Source organism: Lissotriton helveticus, chromosome 2_1 (assembly GCF_964261635.1).
Source record: "Lissotriton helveticus chromosome 2_1, aLisHel1.1, whole genome shotgun sequence".
Lineage (NCBI taxonomy): Eukaryota > Metazoa > Chordata > Amphibia > Caudata > Salamandridae > Lissotriton > Lissotriton helveticus.
In genome coordinates, this window is record NC_136059.1 from 667,306,280 (window position 1) to 667,329,943 (window position 23,664).

Below are 23,664 nucleotides of genomic sequence, written 5' to 3' on the forward strand. Positions count from 1 at the left end.
CATGCTTTATTCGTCTCCCCAGTTTGCATTTACTGCAAATGTATTCCAAATATGGTAAGTGAAATTCCTAAACAACAAAACCTTTCTAAAAACCCAGCACCCCACCTAGCAAAATTTGCACTGCCAGGATAATCATACATGCACATCCTACCTTTATACTCGATATTAAGTTATTAATTGTTTCACCTGATTAAGAGATTGTACCTCCCCTACCAATTTATACCCGCTTGATAGATACTGACTGTCTCGCCAAATTAGCAGCTATTCTTTAAATAGTTGTAATGCACAATACGATGCCCACTTCGAGAAGAGCAACCTCTTCAGCAAATACTGTCATTATTCTTCACATTATACTGATGGGGATAATTTTCATTACATTCACAAAGAGCTGCTTACTTCTCGAAATCCGGGCCAGTTCTACTTTCTAATCATTGTCATCTCTGAAGCTTTCAACTCTATTTAATACATAGTACTGCTCAGCTGACTCTTTTCAAGCTTTTGAATTTACGGAACAGTCCTGCAGTGGTTCACCTCCTTTCAGGACAACCGAACCTTTCTGTTCCACTTCAGGTTGGCTTTCTAGCACTCAGGGTCTGCTACTATAACCTGCAGAATCTCACATGGCTGGGCACTGTTTCTGACTATCGTGCATGCATAAATGCTTCAACTGATCACCAGAATCACTTGCCACAATCTTGGTTTCCACATGTTCACAGATGATACTCCGATACATGTCTGCCTTGGACTAGCTGGTTTCCAAAAAACCGGTTGTCCCCCAACTATTTCTTCTACAACTGGGTCTGCCTCTAATACTCAGAGACTGAGACACTGCTGCCCAGAATGGATGATTTTCACATCCTCCATGGGACCTTAAGCAGCTGTTCTAAAACAGTCCTAAATCTCTATTTCTTGTCTACCAAGCTCCAATGGATTTTAATTGAGCTGACCGACTCATCGTAGCACAGTAGAGCATGGGTCATATATCTAATATTTTGATATCCCTCCAATCGATTCTAGTCAAACCCTTTGTATAGCAAAAGAAGTCCTGCACATTAAAGCTATCAATTATTTTAGCGAACTGATGGTGCCCATGGTTGGGCAACGAGAACAGTCCATCCACCAAGCGAGAACAGACTCTCCATCCACCAAGCGAGACACTAAAGTTGTGTTCCCCTGCACATGATCAGTACTGGCACTTAGGTGCACTTCAGTGAGATACTATAAATTGTTCAAATAACACCTGAAGTATAAAATGGTCTATAATAGTGACTTTATATGGCTGCAGATGATAGTCTCCATAGCAAACCTACTAATCAAACTGTCAACGGGGTTCTGTAGCAGCGGTCTAGTGTTTCGTCCCAGGCACAGGAAGTGCTGGGACGGGAAGCGGAAGGCGGCCATATTGTTTCATTGGGGCCGACCGCAGCAGTGAAGTTGGTTGCTCCCGGCGCTCCGGGAATAAAGATATACATTACAAGTTTACATCTTGTGTGCGTGGTGCATTTCTAAACGTTATAATAGCGACGAGGGTTGAGGTGTGATACCCGCAAGCACACACGCGACGAAGCGGCGATACGCATCGGGCGTGTGCAAACGCCGAGACCACCGGAGCGCGGCAGAGGAGCCGTCGGACAGCCGAGATAGAAGGCGCGCAAACGTGTCGGCGCCCCTGAGAGACTTCAAAGGCAAGAAGCCAATAACCCTGAGCAGCGAGGGGGTCACGGCGACTCCTACTGGGGCGCGCTGCACTTCACATAACTGTGCTCACACAGGGTGCACAGGGTCAAGGCAGGAATCGACCCCTCCTAGTTGCAGGCAGTTAGCCCAGCAACCTGGCGGAACAGCGGACTTTTCCTGGTGCACCGGGCTCTTCATCCCAAACTAAGGGGGACAACCAACAGGAGAAATCGAACCCCACTAGGAGACTCCAGGGGGAGGAGAGCGACGGTGAGCGCAGTGAAGAGGACACAGCAAGGAGGCACGCGCCGGGGAGCCCACCCAGTCGTGCGGTCAATACTGCGACAGTCAGAAGGAACGCACCCGTGATGGCAACCCAAACCACATCCCTCTCTCAACTAGTGCCGTTTCTGGCCAAGGGTGGCGAACCGGAGATGAAATGGGAAGACTGGAAAAGGTACTTCCTCAATTATCTAGAAGCACTGGAGGAAGAAGGTGATACCCCATTCTCGAGCAAGAGGAAAAAGAAGATCCTATTACATAATTTGGGTCCGGAGGGGATCAGGGTGTATGACACCATAGTCAAAGGTGAGAGGGTCGCCACAGACACTGACGTCTTTAGTCACGCCATCGCTGACCTAGATGCACACTACAGACCGGTGGTGTGCGTCGCGATCGACAGATACAACTTCTTTCAGAGGAAGCAGAAGAGTAATGAGACGGTGGATGAGTACGTCGTGGCTTTGCGAAAATTGGCCCTCACGTGTAAGTTTGGCACGCTCCACGATGAACTAATCAGGGACCAAATTATCATGCACACATCCAGCTCTCACATACAGGAGAAGTTGTGGGTAAATGGAGATGCTCCACTCAAAGATATTTGGGCGATGGTCAAGAAAGCAGAATTGTCACGACGGTGTGCACAAGCGGCAAAGAAGGAAGCTGGAGAGTTGCAAACCGTATGCAAGATAACGTTACCTACAAGAAGTGACCGATCGAAGCAGAACGACACGCAAAGGAATCAGGGAGGAGGAAAATCCAACAGCTTCATCAAATACCAGACGGACAACAAGTCTAACAAAGGAGGTAGACCCCACTGCTACAGGTGTGGCAGCAATGCTCATCTAGGTAATGACAAGGCGTGCCCCGCGTTCCGAGCCAAATGCTCTTACTGCAGCATTTTCGGGCACTTTGAAAAGGTATGCCGCAGGAAACCGAAAAATGCGACAGTACGTTATGTGGACCAGGGACGACAAGACGACGCAAGCGACCAGGAAGTCGCGGTGGAGGAGGAGGAATTCCTCTACATCGACGTCCAGGTGTTGGAAATGGAAGGGTCAGACACAGATAAACCCAGACTGGTCATGCACATCGGGGGAATACCTTTGGAGATGATAGCAGACAGTGGGGCACCCATTTCCATCATACAACGAAAAGTTTGGGAAGACAAATTCACTTCAAAGATCAAAGAGAAACTGCTTCCGATGGATGTGAGGCCAGTAACGTATACCAGACAAAGAATTCCCATGTTGGGGTACTGTCCCCTCACGTTCGAATTCAGAGGCCGCTGCGCAAGCTGCAAACTATATGTGGCAGAGAAGGGCCCTTCGGTGCTGAGCTGGAAGGACCAAGGCGCGTTAGGGATCCAGCTCAACCCTGGAGGAATCGAAAAAATCCTGCTGATGGACGTGGAGAACAAGGAAGATGGAGGATTGTGGCAGAAGGCGTACCCCAAGGTGTTCAACGGTCAGATTGGTGAGTTAGGAAAATACACGCATCTCATAAAGCTTAAAGAGGGAGCTAAGCCAGTCGTGCACAAAGTTAGGAACATTCCGTTCCGCAGTAGAGAAGCAGTGCAAACGGAACTGGATAGACTGGAAAGAGAAGGAGTGATCAGAGCGATAGAAAGTGCAGAATGGCTCTCACCTTTGGTGGTGGCCCAAAAGCCGAACGGCAAGGTACGATTATGTGTGGATCTCAGGGAGTTAAACAAAAACATTGTCATTGATAAATTCCCACTACCGCGCATCAATGAGATGTTGGCAAAAACAAAGGATGTCAAATGGTTCTCCACAGTGGACTTGTCATCGGCATACCATCAAGTGAAACTGCATCCATCATGTAGCCATCTCACGTCTTTTATCACGCCCTTTGGTTGCTACGAATTTGTGAGGATGCCCTTTGGACTGGCTTCCGCTGCGGCAGTCTTCCAGAAGATAATGCACAGATTGCTGAAAAACTTAAAGGAAGTTCTATTCTTTCAGGATGACATCTTGGTGATGGGCAGGTCGAAGCAAGACCATAACGAGAAACTCCACAAGGTATTACAAACGCTGCAAGACAATGGCCTCACAGCTGAGTGGTCCAAGTGCAATTTGGGAGTACAATCCGTAACGTACCTAGGTCACGAGGTGAGCGGACAAGGAATCACACCCAAAAGATCCGACATGAAAGCCATCCAAGAGGCCCCCACTCCTGGCAAGAAAGAAGATGTTCGGTCATTCCTGGGAATGGCCGAGTATTGCAGCAAATTTATTCCACACTTTGCCACGAAAACTCACTTCATTCGTCAACTACTTAAGGAAAAGAATATATTCCAGTGGGGAAAAGAAGAGCAAATGGAATTTGATGCACTCAAACAGGAGATGAGCGTCGCTATTCCCCTCAAGGGGTTCCACCCAAGTGCAGAGTCCATCCTCACAACGGATGCCAGTGACCGCGGCCTAGGGGCAGTCCTAATGCAGAAGTCGGAAACCGGAGAGATGTCGACAGTCAGCTTCGCCTCTCGTTCGCTAGCTTCCAACGAAGAGAAGTTCAGCGTTGTGGAGAAAGAAATGCTGGCAGTGGTCTGGGCGATGGAGAAATTCAGGCAGTACTTGTGGGGAGCAAAATTCCTGGTGAGAACAGACCACAAACCATTGGTCCGAGTGCTGACTTCCAGCGGTCATGATCATGCAACGCCCAGAATTGCCAAGATGACCCTCAGACTGTTGGACTTCGTCTATGAAGTAGAACACATTCCGGGACCGCAGAACAAAGTTGCGGACTTCCTGAGTAGAGCAGCGGCCATGGATGGAGCGCAGAGCGGAGAAAGACAGAACTGGGAAGGATATGTGGTGGCCACTATTCAAGACACAGAAGAAGTAATAAGTGCCCAGGAATGGGAAAAAGCTTACAAGGAGGACACTGATTTGGAAGCCGTGAAAGGGTATGTAGTCCATGGGTGGCCGGAAAAGAGACACCTGAAGGAAGAACTGAAAAAGTATTGGGAGGTCCGGGACGAGTTATCACTGGCGGAGAATCCGGTATTCTTACTCAGAGGTGATAAAGTAGTTCCACCACAGGGCATTCTAGATCATCTGATGTCTCTACTACATGAGGGGCACCAGGGAATAACGAAGACGAAAGCCCTTGCCAGACAAGCGTACTGGTGGCCGGCCATCGACGTACAAGTGGAACGTCATGTGCGACAGTGCGAGTCATGTGCAAAAGCGGACAAATCACAGAGCATGCTGAGGCCGCCTTTGGGGAAATTCCCAGTACCGGATGGACCGTGGGAAATGATATCAGTGGACATTTTGGGTCCGGTCCTCAACAAAGCAGGAACTCAGAAATACGCGGTGGTGATCATCGACAAATATTCCAAGTGGCCGGAGATGGAGATTATGGAGCACGCAGACACTGAGGCGGTAGTACGTTTCTTACGTGCCACGTTTGTCAGGGAAGGAATCCCAAAAACAATTACGTGCGACAATGGACCCCAATTCACTTCGGCGAAGTGGATTGCCTTCACCGACAGAAATGGCATCGAAGTGAAACATACGCCCATTTATCACCCCGCGGGCAACGGTCAGGTAGAGCGTTTCAATCGAGTGATTATGGGAACCATCCAAGCGGCCATAGATGACGGCCTGGACTGGGAAAAAGAATTGGAGAAGATGATCTGGGCTTATCGCATCACCCCGGGGAGCACGGGATACAGCCCATTCAAGGTTTTGAGAGGAAGGAGGCCTTCACGAAAGACAACACGGCATGGAGGAAATTGGTGGTGCAGAGCAAGTGGTCACCGGCTGTGGTCAGAAGAAATCTGGAGAGAGCACAAGAGGTATACACTGCCCACTACAACAAGAGACGGAACACTCAGGAAGCAGTGTTGGAGAAGGGAGATTGGGTTCGGGTAAAACTGGCCATCTTGAAGAGAAAGGGGGAAAGTAAGTTTTCTCCACCCTTGAAAGTGGTAGAGCCCTACGCCCGATCAGCCTTGCTGAGTGACGGAAAAATATGGTCACTGGACAGAATGGCGAAATGCAGCAAGATACTGAAGTGGGAAGAAGAGACCCTGGAAGGAGCAGAGCATGTAGACGAAGAAGGCGAAGGTGAACGTAGTGGTAGGTGCGGAGAGAATGTTGAAGAAAGAGTGCAGCAAGTGGCAGATGGTGAAGGAGAAGAGGGAGAGAAAAGGAGAGAGAAACGGATGCAAGGAAGAAAGTGAAAGGGAAGTGATGGACAGAGAAAGAGGCGGAGTTGAAGAAAGGACAGAGAACAAGGGAATTGGAAGGAGAGAAAAGTGGTGAGAGTGTGAAGACCCGAGTAGGACGTAGAGTTAAGGTACCAGAGAAATTCAAGGACTATGACATGAACTGGAAGTAAGAACTTTGTTCTAATGTTTGGTAAATGCATAAAGGGGGGAGATATGTAGCAGCGGTCTAGTGTTTCGTCCCAGGCACAGGAAGTGCTGGGACGGGAAGCGGAAGGCGGCCATATTGTTTCATTGGCGCCGACCGCAGCAGTGAAGTTGGTTGCTCCCGGCGCTCCGGCAATAAAGATATACATTACAAGTTTACATCTTGTGTGCGTGGTGCATTTCTAAACGTTATAGGTTCCTGCATGAACTAAAAAATTATCCTGGGGGTACCTTTTTACTCCAGGTTGACATTTATAAAGCAATAGGTAAATTGTTGGTGGTTTGATGCATAATTTGATTTTTGCACACGATGCTTAATGGCTACGGTACATGGTGATTTAAGGATATGCCTAGTGGTTACACTGTGGGTTTGATTATGAGAGCCCCAAATAAATATTGCACCATGTGACATCCTGGACTGCATGGTTCAGAATTCATCAGTTTCAATGATTGCTTCAAAGTAAAAGGTTAACTGTTCGAAGTGGGGTATAATATGAAGAGTTTAGTGTTTTCTACAGCAAAATCCATATATGCTGGTATTTACCAAGCATTTTCCGCCAGTATATATTGGCGGGATTCGGCTGGTAATGTGTACCTGGATAGCATTGCGTGGACGTAGACTTTTTTTGTACTGATGTGTGAATGTGATAAACTTTGCAAAATGTATCATTCCAATCCCTATGTAAATAGAAGTTTGTGCAGGGATCGGCGTTATCCATCTCCATTCTAACCAGGGCCTTGGTGCTTAAATTATATACATTGTGGTTCTAATTCTTGATGGGTCGCATATCAGTTACATTATTTTCTGGTTAAATGATTGGACTTTTTATTGAGTACATGATTACTTGATGGGTATAATTTCTAGATGAGAGGCATATTTTGCACACGGGGCCGATTATACTATTATAAGATTTACCGAATGGTAATTTGTGATTCTTAAAAAAAATCACATTTTTCGAAACCGTAATTGAAATATACTATGTTCCAAATAGCGTTTACTTAGTAATCATTTTACTAAAAAACCGAATTGCAAAAAGCAAGTCGTTCAGGCTCGCAACATGCAAACTTCATCCAGACACACCGATGGCATCACAGTCAGACTACATTGCAGCACTGCCTTTCAGAAACATAAGTAAGCAAGGCCCTGTTGGGACTCTCTGCTTACTGGTGAAATGTCAAGACAGGAAGGACAGGGGGGGACTCGTCTAGAAAGAGAAGACGTTTTCAGATGGGTAAATGGCTATACTGCTGGAGGAGTGTTTATCGAATAATAATCAGTTTTTTAGAAGAGGCTCCCTAACCTTACATGAATCCAGTAAAAACAAGCACAGCCAGGGGGCAGGGAAGCAAGCGCAGCCAGGGGGCAGGGAAGCAAGCACAGCGAGGGGGCAGGGGAGCAAGCACAGCCAGGGGAGCAAGCGGTGACAGGGGAGCAAGCACAGCCAGGGGGCAGGGGAGCAAGCACAGCGAGGGGGCAGGGGAGCAAGCACAGCCAGGGAGCAAGCGGTGGCAGGGAAGCAAGCACAGCCAGGGGGCAGGGGAGCAAGCACAGCCAGGGGGCAGGGGAGCAAGCACAGCCAGGGGGCAGGGGATCAAGCACAGCCAGGGGGCAGGGAAGCTGACCATTAAGTGTTCGGAAACACCGGCTCAAATTAAGCACTGCACGCCTCCCTCATAAATACACTGTTTTCCTCTCAAATGGCTCACTAAGGTAAAAGCTTTCAGATGCCACCTGCAGATCACAAGCTCAAATTCTGACAAGACCAACTCAAACTTATATTTTTCTGAGGTCGGTAAACCGAGTCCTATTTCGATATTATCAACACATCTTATTTACAACTAATAGGGTCGGGTGGTGACAAAGTTGGAGTATCACTAACTCTTTCACAGAAACCACAGGTGTGCTGGACAATGTAGGTAAGGGTTGGCTTTGTTATTCAAGAGCCAAAACCGAAGCTTTTTTCAAGTTTTTACTGCAACAGCGCTCGACTATTTTGGGAATGTACAAACCAGGACGCCCAGTATAAACATTTTTCACGTAGCCAAAGTGGGGGAAGCAAGCTCTGAGGAAGGTAAAACCACAAGGGAGTATAACTGTGAGGAAAAGTCCGACTTCTAAAAAGTTTGAAAGGAAGGCGTTTTTCTGCTAATAAAACCTCATGACATCTGACCCGTAAGAAAATAGACTTTTTTTAAAACGGTTTATCGGTGCCACAGGTGGCTTTAGCGTGCAGAATACTCCACGCTCTTGCACCTTGTATGTATATGCAGAAAGGTAACCATTTTACCGGCCTCGGAATGTGGTAAAGCAAACTCAGCCCTGCTTGGAAGCCAACCTGCATACTGCACAAGCGCCTGAAACATTGTAGTTGAAAATGTAGTTTTAAGACAAAAGTACAGTAACGTATTCACCAGTAAAAAATGTAGTATGGAATTCGGCCCCTTCGATTCCCAGGCACAATGAACTTGTGAAAGTGCTGTGGAAATATTTTTACTGCACAAATGCACGTTTGAAACGTAGTACTAATGAATAAACTGCTGCCTTTTGAAAACTCTGATAGGGCGGTGTGTGTATCTGTGGCGATTAAGGGCATGGGCTGAATATGAAGGAGAGAAGCTGGAACTTCGAAATATGTCCAAGTCCAAACGTGTTGTAGTAATTGTTGCAGAGACTGTGGGCAGGAGCCGCGGTGTGGGCGGCATGGGGCTGGGGTGGGTGCTCTGAGCCGCGGGGTGGGCGCAGGGGGCTGGGGTGGGTGCTCTGAGCCACGGGGTGGGTGCAGGGGGCTGGGGTGGGCGGCAGGGGGCTGGGGTGGCCGCTCTGAGCATGGGGTGGGCGGCAGGGGTGGGCGCTCTGAGCGGGGACGGCTGCCTGTTCGCTTCGGGTGACTGGTCTCACAGGCAGTTCACTGCACCGAGGACTCCTCTGGGGTTTGGAAAGCAGTCAGTCCCGCGTGCCTGTCTGCCTGGAAGGTTGTGCCGCTGTCCAGGGCTGTGATCTCACCTGCCCCCACAGCCAAGAGCAGAGATCCGGGCAGAAGAAGGGTGCAGGCGCCGAGGCTGGGGACATGGAGCTGCGCCAGAGCCAGCGTGCTCGCCGCATCGGAGTCTGAGGAGAGACCGAGGGAGCGGGGTCCAGGGAGCAGCGGGCAGCGGAGACGTTGGGGCACCGAGGACGGAGCAGCTGACTGAGCCCGGGGAGAGCTGGCCTCACTGAACCATGGGGACTAAAACATGCACATGATACAGCGTCACCGCCGAGGGAGGGGGCAGGGAGTGACGGGGAAATACAGGGTAAATACCGGGGGTAAATACCGGCAGAAAGGAGGAGAGGAATGGTGGGGCTTCCTCGCCCCGGGGAACTGAAATGTACTCTTCGTCATCAGTGAGAGTGAAGAGGGAAACAAATGGCAAAGGCAGGAGGGGCATGAAGGGCAAATGTAGGAAAACTACCACAGGCAAATACAAGGTAAACACCGGCAAAGGAGAATAATCGGGGGGACTCGGAGAAGAAAAACGGCACAAACAGGGGGGCAGGGTCACGAAAAACGGCACAAACAGGGTTGCAGAGCCAAGACAAGGGATAGTTACCTCATGTCCTCGGTAGACGCTGCTCTCCAGTTTTTACCGAGCAGCAAAATGGCGGCCGCAAAGCTCCGAAAATTTCGGAATCGGGGGCGTGTTTTTGGCGTTTTGAGTGACGGATGACATCACAGGGCGAAAGAACGCAAAAAACACGCCCCCGAATCCGAAAGAGACAGGCTTAAAGGGAGTGACGCCCCTCTCCTCCAATGGCTGGCCAGCATTTACGAGGCCAGCCAATGGAGAAGAGGGGCGGGTTCAAGCCCCCTACACCAAGAAACATAATATCTTCGGAGCTCCGCTCACTGCTTACAGCAGTGGGTCGAGTCCTCGACCTAAAAAGGCATGGAGCCATATTCAAGAACAGATTAATGCTGTGGGGGTACCAACGAGCCCTCGTACTCCTGAAGTCCATAAAAGGTGGGACAACTTTCACTCACGAATGGAGAATCTGGCAAGTATGATAAAGGGAACCTGCTGGCACGTAATGGGGGCCTTTTACACAGCCACCAACTACAGCCCATCGAGAGCACCCGGACTACTCAGGCTGTATTAGGCTTTACAAATGTGAGCACCTCTTAGTTTTGAAAATGTTTTTACAATAAGTCAAATTTTGAACTTTAAATATGTTTATTATGACTGTCATTTAAATATGTCTAAACAGATTACGTTTGAGTTGCGCGCATTTCACATGTAAATTCATTTACATTTAGTAGTTTCCAAAATTGTATCAGTGGATTTATAGTGCAATTGAAGTCATGCAACTTTTATGAATTAAAAGGATTGTTTAGTTTTCTATTTGATTATGAGAAAATTACTTTTCAGTTTGGAATAACATTAATCTCTAGCACCACAATATCCGAAAAAGTTAGCATGCTTTTGCTTGTACATATTTCTGTGCCATTCAAAGAACATAGCATTGTATGTAATAAATGTCTAACCTTATGTACAGATATTGAAGAAAACATTACTGAGGGCCATGATCACAATGTGGCTGATGCAGAGCATCAGGAGTATACCACCAATGATCTGCCTACACCAATGGAGATTACACCTACATTGTCTGAAACAATTGTGCCTCAAAGAAGACAGTCCCCTAGATCTACTAGAAATGTATGTCTACCAACACGGCGAAGAACAAACGTTTATATACAGAGACTTAGGAGGCAAAAGTCCTTATCACTGCCAGGCGTCCACCAAAACCTGGTATCTTATCTGCTATGATTAAAAGTATAAACAATTTAAACAAAACTAAAGTAATTACGTGATTACGGTCAAAGGGTGTATTACGTCACTTCCGCTTTGGGGTCTCTGCTTCCCCTTCTTAGAGTCCATTTTCAGACAACAAATGGGTTTTAGGGTCTGGGTCTTTGAATATTTATGTTGGGGTTCTCCTTTTTTTGAGGTTAACACTTTTATCTCTCCTTTTCCTCTTGAAAAGCAGCCTGCCACTGCAGGAGATACTCCGAAGCTGTTAGTTCCACAAAACGGGCCAAGAAAGAATTCACATCTGGATTTCAGCCACAGTGATATGTGCATCTAAAGGTTAATCTCTGGCTCCCACCACTACGCTTTAGAATCCCTTTATCAGCCCCATCTACTCCCTGAGATGTGTCAAGGTCCTTTCCTTGTGACTCAAAAAGCACCCTTTTGATGTGTACAAGGGGAGTCTCTCTGTGCCTACTTCTAGTGTATCCTATCCAGCTCACAGTAATGCAGCAATACATACTCTTCTTCATGTCTTTACCAGGCAGGCCTGGGCTTCCCAAAATGGAATGCAGGGTCCTCCATGTAATGTACCAATACAGTCACTCGGTGTCTGGCTATAGCACATACACTATCCAGTATTGGTACCTCAGAGATGTGGGTTACAGCAGGTTTTCTCCTCCTTGCTTGGATCATCACAATACCTTTATCCACTGGAATGTTCCTGACAACCTTAAGCAGGCCATAATTCTGCCATTCCTGAAAAAACTGAATTCTAGTTCTAAAATCTTATCCAACTATAAACCCATTTCACTTCTCCCTTGTGTTACATGTGGTTTTGGAATCTGTGTGAAGCATTTAACTGTTGGCTTACGTAGAAAGCAACAACATCTGAGTTTGGCCTCTGAAAACATAATTTGCTGTACAGCCTCGAAATTGAAAGAGACTGGGAGGCAGAATTATCATGCTCAAGACTCCCCTTGCATTTGAGACTGGAATCCGATTACGACAAGTTTAACAAAGGACCAAAGCGTCACCTACTCACCTCTCCAGACTTACCATTTACTAGACAACACTGTCAATCGTTTCTAAATATCTTTCATATTTGTTGAGTAACTGTAACTTCTCACCATGAAACTTTACTGACTCATCACATGTTTAAGAATAGAAAATGTGTCCTGCCAATATACTTGGCCTGCTCATTAATAGTTGTAGCCTCCTCAAGCTTTTCAATATAGCTTTCTCCAACATGGAGAGGGCATATGCAACTTACCTAGGATGACATGTAATTCTACCTGACCCTTTTAGATTTCTGGTTTACCCCTACAACTGACTGTTCCCTGGATTTTTCCTGATATAGCAAGATTGGTGTTCCGGCGGAAAACCCAGAAGAATAGGAAAACCCAGAAGAATAACCCATTTAAATACTGCTTCAGCGTGCCTGCTGTAATCAATATGTAACTCCACCCCATCATGCGAATAGCTTGTAGACCAATTCCTGCTTTGTGCATCACTTAAGCAAAAAAAAAATCCAAAAACGATGCACATAAAATTAAGCTTCATACTGCACAAAAGTTTCTTCAGCTTTATCTCTGCAGATACTAATGGCAAAAAACATAATCATTTTTTTTTCTAAATTGTGCTGGGAGTAGAAATAGTAAAACCCTTCTCTATAATTTGCTTCATTTTGGAGTTGGAGTTGCATGTCTTTGTTTTATTGCAAGTCACCTGATTATTAATCAACAGCACATTATCTTCCCATTAGTTCCCATTGGTTAGTCTCCGTTTGTCACGCCCACTCTAACTGGATTAAAAGAGCCTGACTGACTAAAAGTGCCTGTCCACTGTTGTAGAATGCCTGTATTCCCATAGCTATTCAAAAATTTCAGCTTTCTTCAGTTACTGTAACGCCTTGTAAGACATTTCTGGTCCAGGTTTTTAAACTGCATTAAGATAGCTTGTGATCAGACTTTACACATAGCATACCCTTACAAAATACAGTGATGAATAGAGTGTCAAAACTTTCCAAATGATCTGGGTTTAATCATTCTTATTTTGCTTGCCACGTCACCCCAGTTTTGATCCAGCAATATGCAAATCAGACCTGACCCTGTTCCTGTAGGGAACAGTCCAGCCTGAACTGCCAAGCCACGTCCTCCCTGGAACGGAAACAAGCATCCTGGGACTGGTTTCACAGTATCACCCCTCATCAGCCATGTGAGCTTGAATCCAGTGGCGCAGTGAGCACGAGACCTATGTCTGGGCATACCCTTCCCACTTAGGGCGGCAAAAATGAAAAGAACAAGTGATGTACAGAATGCTGAACAATGCAAACATTCATCCCCAGTCACAAAGATCTGGGTTTAATCCATTGTTCTTTTGCCCACCCCACCACCCCAGTTTGGACCCATCCAATTGCAAATTAGTCTTGACCCTGCTCCCCATGGACACAGTCCAGGCCGAACTGCTAAGCCAGGTCCTCCCTGACCCGGAAACAAGCATCCTTAGACCAGTGTTGGGGTATCACCCCTCATCAGCCAGGCTAGCTTGGATCCAATGGAGCAGTGCACAAGGGACCCACGTCTCCGCATGTCCTTAGCCACTTAGGAGGCACATAGTAACATCACAAAATAAAATGGTGGTTGGAATGTTGAAACTTTTCAAGCACTTGCCCCCAGTCAGCAGTTCTGTGTTTAATCCCTTCTTCTTGTGCTCTCCACGTCACCCCAGTTTGGAAACAGCCATATACAAATCAGTTTTGGCCCTGCTCCCCATGGGGTGATTTCCTGAAACCGGTCCCACGATGCTTGTTTCCAGTCCGAAGAAGGACCTGGTCTGGCAGTTATGACTGGACTGTTCCCATGGGGAACAGGGTCAATACTGATTCGCATATGGCTGTGTCTAAACTGGAATGTCATGCTGTGCAAAAAAGCTATGAATTTAGGCCCAGATCTCTGTACTGGGGTTGAGTGTTTGACATTATTCAGCATTCCGTCCATCAATTGCTCTTTATGCATAATTTACACCTGGCACATGCTACAGGAAGGCACATGTATGTATCATATTTCGATAACTGCAAATAGACACATGCTCTGGTTTACTGTACAATATATGAAGTGTTCTTACTGGATTTGTTTTTGTTTTTAGGAATTGAAAGATATAGTGCTAAATACTGCCAGGAGAAAGCCAAAGAACTGGACGCGCAGTGGACCCCAGGTAAATTTAAAATGCAAGGTGTATACCAAATAGCTGTAAGTGCTAAAGAACTATTTTGGGAGTCAGAGTAAATCACTCAACCGTTTTCCGGTAACTTGGCTTTAATAATTATTTTTAAAAAAACAAATCTTATTTATGTGCTGAGTTTCTAACGGTACACAAGTTCAACAACGAACTGCTTTCCTACGTAATGCATTCAGGAACTATACTTGGGTTAGGAGTAGTGCCAGTTATGGGTTATTTTCTCAGTTATCCTTCAATAATGTGTCTTGTTACTTGGAAATGAAAACACATGGGCATAACTGACTAAGGTATCGCAAGATGCTTTTCTTGATCTGTAATGTGTTATGTTTATGCAGACTTATTGTTATGACTTTACGTCTTAGTATGCAGTGGAAACTGTAGGTTTGATTGGTGGATGAGTGTTGTATTAATTATCCGTTTAGTTTAAGTTGTGTTAGAAGTCAGTGACCCCTTCACTTGTTTCTTGCCTTGGTCCAATCATTAGCGACTCCTAATGCTATGAAGTTCATCAAAGCAAGCGCGCACCCGCCTCATGGGTACACTGAATTGTTTTAAGTGTTTTGTTTCCTAGTTTGGTTGTTTCTCCATATTGAAGGTCAAATCATGTGAAATGGCACATCATTTGGTGAGTGCATTATGTTTCTCCATGATTTGTCCACCGGGTCCCTATGTTAGGACTGTGGAAAGGTTTACCTAAAGTAGAAATTGGTCATTCTAGTGGACTCGCCGCCACACCAAAATAATTTATCTTGGTTTAGTTTGTCTTTTACAGGAAAGTGTATGTTACTTATTACTATTGTGTCAAAACAAAGATTTACTAAAACAACCATGCGATGACATTTCATAATGATGTCCCAAGATGGGTAGTTCTATTTAAAACATGGCCTCAATAATAAAATATGTATTTAAAGAAACCGCCGCTCTCCACAATTAAAACATCAGTTAAATATTTCTTCATGCTCCTGAAAATAATTATATATAGACATTACTTTCATATTTACAAGAAACCAAAGGTACATAACTAGTATCCTAATCCTTGTCCTTGCCATAAGATAAAGCACAAAAAGCCTTATGACAGCTGCTTGTTTGACAAGCGGTTTTAAGATATCAGTGGACTCAATAGTTGGAGGATAGAATTTTTGTACCGGACACTATAGATCAACATTTCAGATCATTCAGGTTCCACATGAAAAATTGCTCCTCATAAAATGGAAGAATCAAAGCCCAGACTACTAAAAGACAAAACGATCTACAAACACCGAGATAAGTACTTACCCACTTTTGCAATTTATTTGCTTCCACAGTGTAATCAAGTCAAATAAAGTGTTGCACCCACATAAAGTTATTTATTTAAAATCATTTCTAGAGGGAGGAGCCTAGCTTACAAACATGATGGCCGCCTAATCCTTCGGCTCCGCCGACCCTTCTGCTTTCCTCCCGTCCCGGGACCTATCCTGGCATTAATCCTGTTCCTGAGTTCGATTTTCGGGTTCGGGAGGAGACCCCGACTCCATTGGTGTGTCCTCTTACGCGCTCCCTGCCGCTGAAGCGTTGGGACGTTCTCGTCTTCTCCCGGACGCTGCCCGGCGCTGAGGGGTCTTTGTTCTTCGGCTCTGGCTGCCTTCACCCCGGAACACAGCGGCCGCAGTGGACGTAGTCGGGCCGGCCGGCGGCTCGCAGCGGCTGACTTGGATGTTTACGTTCTGCCCGCTCTCCTCATCTTTAAGTAGACGGCATACCGGCTGTGAGTGCAACATTGTTTCACCGTCCAGGCTTGTCTGTGCCTTTGTTCTCTTCTTGGCTCGCTCCGTGATGGGGTGGGCGCCATTTTAAAGTCCGAGCAACTGGACCTTGTTCTCACGATCCTGGACCACAACTACTGACATGGCAGCGGCAGTCGCTACATTTACCCCTGCATTGTGCAGCAGGGTCTGTGCTCCCTTAGTGCCCCCGGCCAGGGGGTGCTCTCAAGTTCACCGGCATGGTGCTCAGCTATCTGATGGTAACGTGGAGGACCAGTATTGTGGGCTGCAACGACTTTCTGAGCCAAATGTACGGGGATCTGCCACATCCTCCCCTCCTAGGGCACCGGTGCGGATTGCGGATATTCTGGGAGCCCTGGGTCTTTTTCGATCTGCTCTATGCGGCGACGCCTATGACCTAGGGCTCCGTCTGGATGCCGTTCTCTCTGCTGTGCCCTTGCTTGACCGAGCACATTCACGACTGCGGAACGATGAGCCATATCCTGTGTCCGATTTTTGTGGACTGCCCGCCCGGGAGTGCCCGGGGGTGCTGGAGGTCTGTGCTCCTGATGTTCCCGCAACGCTGTTTTCGATGAAGATGCAGCGGTCTGATGTCTGCGTGTTGGTTCACTGTATGGGATCTCGTCCTCAGACGCCATGTTTGGACACTCCTTTGTGGATTATTGGAGCCGCTTTTTCTGTGGCTTTGCAGCTGCTGCTCCTGCTCTGGCCGGGTGGACTGCTACAGTGCGATGACCACCTTTATGTCGCTGTCGCACGCATGTCATTGGATTGGACAGACTTTGATGGAAGGCGCTGTGCTATGCTGGGGTCATATTGCTGGTTTGTCCCATTCGAGACGGCTACTGTGCTGCTGGACCACGTCGATATTCCTGATCGCAGGGGACAGGGCTGAGTTCCCCCTGTCTATGACTGTGGTAGCGTATACTGTCTGGGCGGCTAGGGGTGAACGGGGCTTTGAGGTCGGACTTTGTCGCTGTACCGGGTGGCGGGGGGGGGTCGGGGATGTCTCCTTTCCCGTCAGACTTATTGTTGCTCGTTACGCAGGGAGGCTGGTGGTGAGCCGGGGATACTATACGTTTATTTTGTGTCGGTGGCGGGGTCTAGGGATGGGTGGCCCGACTATTACCTGCCGGGTGCGGGTCTGTTTCTCTCCTCCTCCTCTCTTTATATCTTTATAATTCCCTACTGTGGGGCAGTTCCGGGGCGACAGGCACGCTGTTAGTGGGATTGGCCATAGTCATTACAGGAGTGCTGGGTGGTGGGTGTGGGGGGGGGGGTTTGTTCTTTTAGTTTGTTTTGTTATATGGTCACTATCGCTCTTTTCCGTCTTTGGGAGGGTTCTTTCCTCTTCGTAGGGTTGGCTGTTTCTGGGTTTCGTACCTTTTTATCTTCCTGTATTTCAATGAATCATTGTTTCCATTCTTGGGGGTGGGCTTCCTGGGACTGTGAGTGGAACGGTTGTTTGTATGTAACGCTGCTTAGTATTCGATCTTATTGTCGCGGTTGCTTAGTATATATAGTTGCTGTATTTATGGCCTACTTTCGACTGTAAATGGGGTACGCCCCTCTTGTTGCGTTTCTTTTGTATCCCTTTCTGTAAGGTGTGTATTCCTTCCTGTTGCAGCCCCCTCGCTTCATCTACTTTAAAATGAAAACCTCTTCTCTTGTGTTGCGCATCCCGTAGTCACTTCTGTCGGACTTCGCAATATTCTGATTGTATGTGGTTACACTGTTCTCCTGCTTTTTCTATCTTTGCGGCCGGCCGTGATGGTTGTGGGCTTGCGCATGTATCTCCTGTTTTTGTCTAAATAAAGGTTTAAAAAAAAAAAAAAAATCATTTCTAAATCACAACACAAAATTCTGTATGCACGAATTTTCATGTTTGCAATTCTAGATGGACATATTGACACCTGCTGGGATAAGATCTTCGCCTCCCAGCTTGCGGCTAACTTATTTTGTCTCACCTGGCATTTTCCCATGACTCATCCCATGAACTATGGGCTTTGGGGTCATGTAGTGGCTGTGTGGTCAGAGGCATCGGGGGAATAAGCAGTGGCCGTTTGATAAAACTGTGTTGCTGGCTGCTAGTAACATCACAAAATAAAATGGTGGCTGGAGTGTTGAAACTTTTCAAGCACTTGCCCCCAGTCAACAGGGCTCAATTATTCTCTCTTCCTCCAATATAACTCTGGTATCCAGGGACAGGCTATTTATGCCTAAGCAGTGAACAAATGCTTCTTCAAAGTCCACTGTTTGGGAAGTCTCCAAATCGTAAAAGGCTTTTCATTGAAAGTGAACGTTTATGCATCATCAATAAGGTGAGTAAGTAGGTTTCCCTCACAAACTCGAGCAATGGCTTTGGGCATTTGTGCATCTCTGTATCTGAGTGGAGCTGCCAGAAGTCTTCCTAGTCTCTTTGCCCTATTTGTAGCAGTACCACTTTAATTTGACTAGGGCTCCTTCCGCTTTGAGAAAGCAAAACGTTGAAGATATCTTTGTGGATTCCAAGTTGTGTTGAGATAGGAGTAGGGCTATAATTATACTGCATTTTCAAGTCTTGCATGCCAAGCTTCAGGCAATCATACTCAGAGTTTGGTTTCTGTTAGAAATGGGATTTCTGGTTGGTTAAGGTTTGCGCCAAGGCCAGGCAGAAACCACCACTCTAGTCAGGGCAACCAATACTCTAGTCAGGGCAAGGGAGTTACATGCTGAAGATAACTCCTGCTCACCCCCTTGGTAGCTTGGCACAAGCAGTCAGGCTTATTCCAGAGGCAATGTGCAATGTGTAAAGCGTTTGCGCAACACACACAGCAGCAACACAGTAGGCGCACCACAAAAGAAACTCTACACAAGGTTATATCAGAAATAGCATTTGTATTATCATAAACACCTTAGAAACCTAATCACACATTTACACTGTGCCAACTGGCACTAGGCAATATTCACAGGGGATTCTATACAGGACCAGGCCAATTGGGCCACGGTCAGAACCATCAAAACAGGTCAGTAAATGTAAAACACAACCAGTAACTACTGGTACCCTAATGAGCTAAGCATTATCATATTAGCATTACATACCCTCCTAAAATATCATAGCATGACATTAGACATAACCACATTAGCTTTAGACACCCTCCTTAGCATAAACGCACTACGCATTAGGCCTCACCAGGATAAACATATTATGCAGTAACCTCATGAGCATAAACCTCATTAGAGGCATAAATCAGGGTGCATAAATCACATTTGACGCATCATACAGTAGGGCCCTGCGCCCTACTAACCTACAACTGACCCCCAGGCCAACTGGCCTTCTCAGAGGGCTCAAATGCCCTATGTCCCAAATGTCAGGGCTGGCTGCCAGTGCGGCGCAGCTGGGGATAACCAAAAAGGTCTGACACCACTGCGCCTCTCTTGTCCCAGTCGGGGACTTCTATCAAAAAAGCTGCCAAACGTTGCAGCTGCCTGCACTGGTGTGGCTCAGCTGTGAAGAGACAAGACGGGCACAGGCACCTTGGTGCTCTCCGGCCACCACCTGGGGCTAAGAACAAATGTGCCCCTGTCGTTGGGAAACATGGCACGGGCCCTAGATGTGCCATCTGAGCCCCACTCCAGGACTCTTAGGAAACAAAAGTGCCCCCTTGATGCAGCTGCCCGCAATTTCGGTGCAGCTGTAAGCACAAACAGACTGGCACTCGCAGTGCCTCAGGGGCATCAACCATGGAGAAGCCCTACTAACCGGGCTCTCTTTGGGAGAAGTAAGGCCGCCTGTACAGGAGGAGTTATGCCCAGTCTCCTCGGCATGTTCAGGAGAGCCCCCACTTCTTGGGGACTCTCTCTCCTTGGCTCTCGGACAGCATGCTAAGGAGAGCCCCTACTCCTCAGGGGTTCCCCTTCCTTCGTGGCAGCGTTTGCAGGGCTTCCCTCAGATTTAGGGAGCCCCACCTCCACTCGTACGCCCTGCCGGCTGGCCGCTCTGCCATTGGTGGCTGCGGCAGCCTCTTCCTGGTTTGGGCCTGCCCAGAGTCATGCGGACTCTGCCTGGCTTCCGGGTCGGGCTGGCTGAGTCTTTCTTTGCGGCGAGGCAGGGGAAGGGGTACCCACAACAACCCTTACACACAGGTGGGCACCCGCTCACCAAATAAATCCTCAAGGCCGGATTGGGAACCCGCAAAGGCTACGAGGAATGCAAGCTGGGCACCCTCGATAATTATCACCAAAAGCGGGGTGGGCACCTGCTCCAAAGGAGGCACAAATGTGGGGTGGGCACCAGCGGCTAAAATAAACATAAAGCGGGGTGGGCACCCACTTCCAAATAAAACGCAGATGCGGGGTGTGCACCCATTTTCCGTAACGCGCAGGGTGGGCTCCTACTTTACCAGCATAGCACAGGGAGGGTGAATCCCACACGTCTGGATTCCCTCACAGCCTCACGCTACCGACACCAGCTCCTCTCGTCTGCTGGCAATTTAAATATAGCGCTCACGAGGTGCTCGGGCAACAAAAAATCCTTAGGTATCAAGGTGCATAGTGGGGCCCAGGGAGGCCAGCACACAGAGCCCTCCAGCAGGGAGGCAAGCCCACATGGCGGTTCCTCCTGGGCCCCAGCAGCAGCAAGCCCCAGCAAGTCAGGAACAGCACCCTTTTAATGAGGTCACAGCCCCAGTGTTAATGCACATAATCTTTGTCTGCAGGACAGGGCTGTTGGCGGAACCAGATGCAGCTGGTTCAGGGGGGATTTGGAGCACTCTGTTGACAGGGCTCCTCTTCTCTATTGTTAAGTGGGGGCTCATTTTTCAGGGACCAGGAACTTCTCCTCTCATCACTCCAAATGGAGATGTCCCATTCAGCCTAGCGCTGACTCACCCTGCCCCTCCTGGAGCCACACACACACACCTCCCAGCCCCTGTCGCTCAAAAGCCGGATATGCAATTCACATCAGGCAGGCAGACACATAGCACACAGAAATGCCTACTCTTAAGTGGCATTTCTAAAATAGTTATAATAAATGTGCGCACACCATTGCGTAGCATTTATTATCACTATTCCAAAAATACCAAACTTGACCACGATGTGCCTCTCATATCAGGAATTACCACTGAAACACTTATCAGGAAACCCCCAATGCATTCCTATGGGAGGGCAGCCCCAAAGTAGTGAGAAACCAAAATGGCTGTTTGTCACTACCAGGATATGTCACACACTTAAGGTACATGTCCTATCTTTTACCTACATAGGGCTAGCTAGGGCCTACCTTTGGGGTGACTGATATGTAGTAAAAAGGGGGGTCACAGACATGGCACACACTTTTGGTGCCACGTCACAGCGGCACGAACACTGCGCACACAGGCCCTGCAATGGCCTAGGCCTGAGATAGTTTTGCAAGGCTACTTGGGTGGGTGGAGCAATCAGAGCTGCTATCCCACCAGTAGCATTTAATTTACCAGCCCTGGGTATATGAGGTACCACTTTACAAGGGACTGACAGTTAAATTAAATATGCCAAACCGGTGTAGACCAATCTTACCATATTTAACACAGAGAGCACACGCACTTTACACGTGACAGCAGTGCTAAAGTGCTCAGTCCTAAAACCACCAACACCATGTCAGAAAAAAGGCTAGGAGAAAGGCAACAAGCTTTAGGGATTACCTTGCAAAAAGGGCCAGTTCCCATCTAGCCATATTATTCTTTCATCAGGAATCCTCTGAAGGACACCTTCACATCTGCCTAAAGAGAATATTTGAGCTGACCTGGCAAATCACTCGTTCAAATCTTTGTAGATTAATTTGATTGCTAAGGAAGTCCTTCTCTTCAAGGTTCCTATATCTATTGGTTTGCATACACTATAGTGTAAGCTGGGGAGAGCAACATATCCAAAATCCTGTTTTAGAGTTATCTGTGATCCGACTCGGTAGATTTTCACAGCAGGAAATGTCGGGAAGAAGCAATACTTGTGTCAGACAGAAATCAGTTTGTGAGGATATGCGATGGGCACAGAAGGTGTATCTTCTATCAGTTATGTGTAAGAGGCATGGTTTGACAAGTTTATCATGATTGTGTAGCATCACCCGTCCATATCATTGCCCTGATTGGTTGTCCGGATGTGTTGACCACCAGTCAGGGGCCAGATTACACTCACTGCCCCCCACCATCCTTGTAGAGGCAAATTCCACAAACAACCGACATAGGTTAGATAGAAGACAAGCTTATGGATATTATCAGCATATACCACCCCACTATCAGTGTTTCATACACTGTGGCCTTGTATACAAAAGTGTAATGTTTCACAGGATCAAGCCATTGTTTGAAAAATCTGCGAGAGAGACATTTCCATATGAGAATGGCTACTTTGCCTTTATTGGAGCCTTTACCAAACTTGCATGTAGCAAGTGACTCAAGACCAATGCTGATTACAGATTTCACCCATTCCTTTCTCAGCTTGCTCAATTCTGCCTCTGATGGGTCTCATGAAGAAGAGCAATATCAGTATTTTTCATATTGAGGTATGGAGGACCTTCTTCATTTTAATATAATAGGACAACTTTTAACTTAGAGCGATGTAATTATAAGCAGCTTATCTGTTGTATCTTTGGGGATCATGATGGGGAATATGCAAGTTGCCCATCAGTTAGAAGTTTTGTGAAATTTCACAGATGTGTACTAGGAAATTACAGGACAGGTGAACCAATGAGTAGGTCGCCCATGTAGTTCAAAATTGGAGATCACATGCCTGTTCGAGTATGAAAAGTGTCAATGTTGTGAGAAGGATGATCAGTGGTAATGTAGGGGAGAGGTGTGGTACAGCGGCCACAGTGGGGTTCACAGTTCTATCACCGGCTACAGCTTAGCTCAGCATCATGTGACTCTGGGCAATAGTACACTTAATCTCCCCAATGGACCGCACAGCCTTAAAACTATATAGGGGGTGATATGTTCACGCTTAACAAATAGGAAATATTATTATTAATATTGGAAGCTTGGAGGAAATAAGGCAAGTTAAGGGAGGGGTTAAAATGCAGGAGAAATATGGAGAAGGGGCGGGGGAGATAGGTATGTTATTGCAGAGAAAGTGAAGTGGTCTCTCCATCCTAGTGACTGAGAGCTAAATTCCAGTGTCATGAGTTGGCACCTAACAGACCTAAACTGACACAATTTTAGGGTCAGAAGCGAGGTCCCCTAAGGAACAGGTGTGGAGAGATTAAATAGGCAGTTCAAGTAAGCCCCAGATACAGTCTAGGCGTCACCATTCACTGGGGTATCCGATATCCTGTAAAGTCATAAAGTCTGAACACAACAGAAATATTTGAAGCAAGGTGGCTGTAACAACATCAGGCAGGCTGTAGACATTGCTAGCATTATGAAATGACTCCCCAAGCAGCTTGCATTGAGGCAAAGACAGCCATCCATTTACATGTAACTGCAATAGTATAAGACTTCACGGAGGAGATCAGTCCTTTCTCTTTGAGTCTTCTTTCAGGGTGGACTGAGACTTTTCTGATCCATTAAT

General features: G+C 47.0%; 1 protein-coding gene across 1 annotated transcript in view; it reads left to right on the forward strand.

The window, feature by feature from the left end:
* Positions 1–23,664, forward strand: part of POLR3G (RNA polymerase III subunit G) — a 471,818-nt gene that overhangs the window by 263,350 nt on the left and 184,804 nt on the right. Inside the window, exon 4 of the mRNA XM_078677340.1 lies at positions 14,297–14,365. Within this exon, the coding sequence (XP_078533466.1) occupies positions 14,297–14,365 (69 nt within the window). The remainder of the gene's footprint in view (positions 1–14,296; positions 14,366–23,664) is intronic.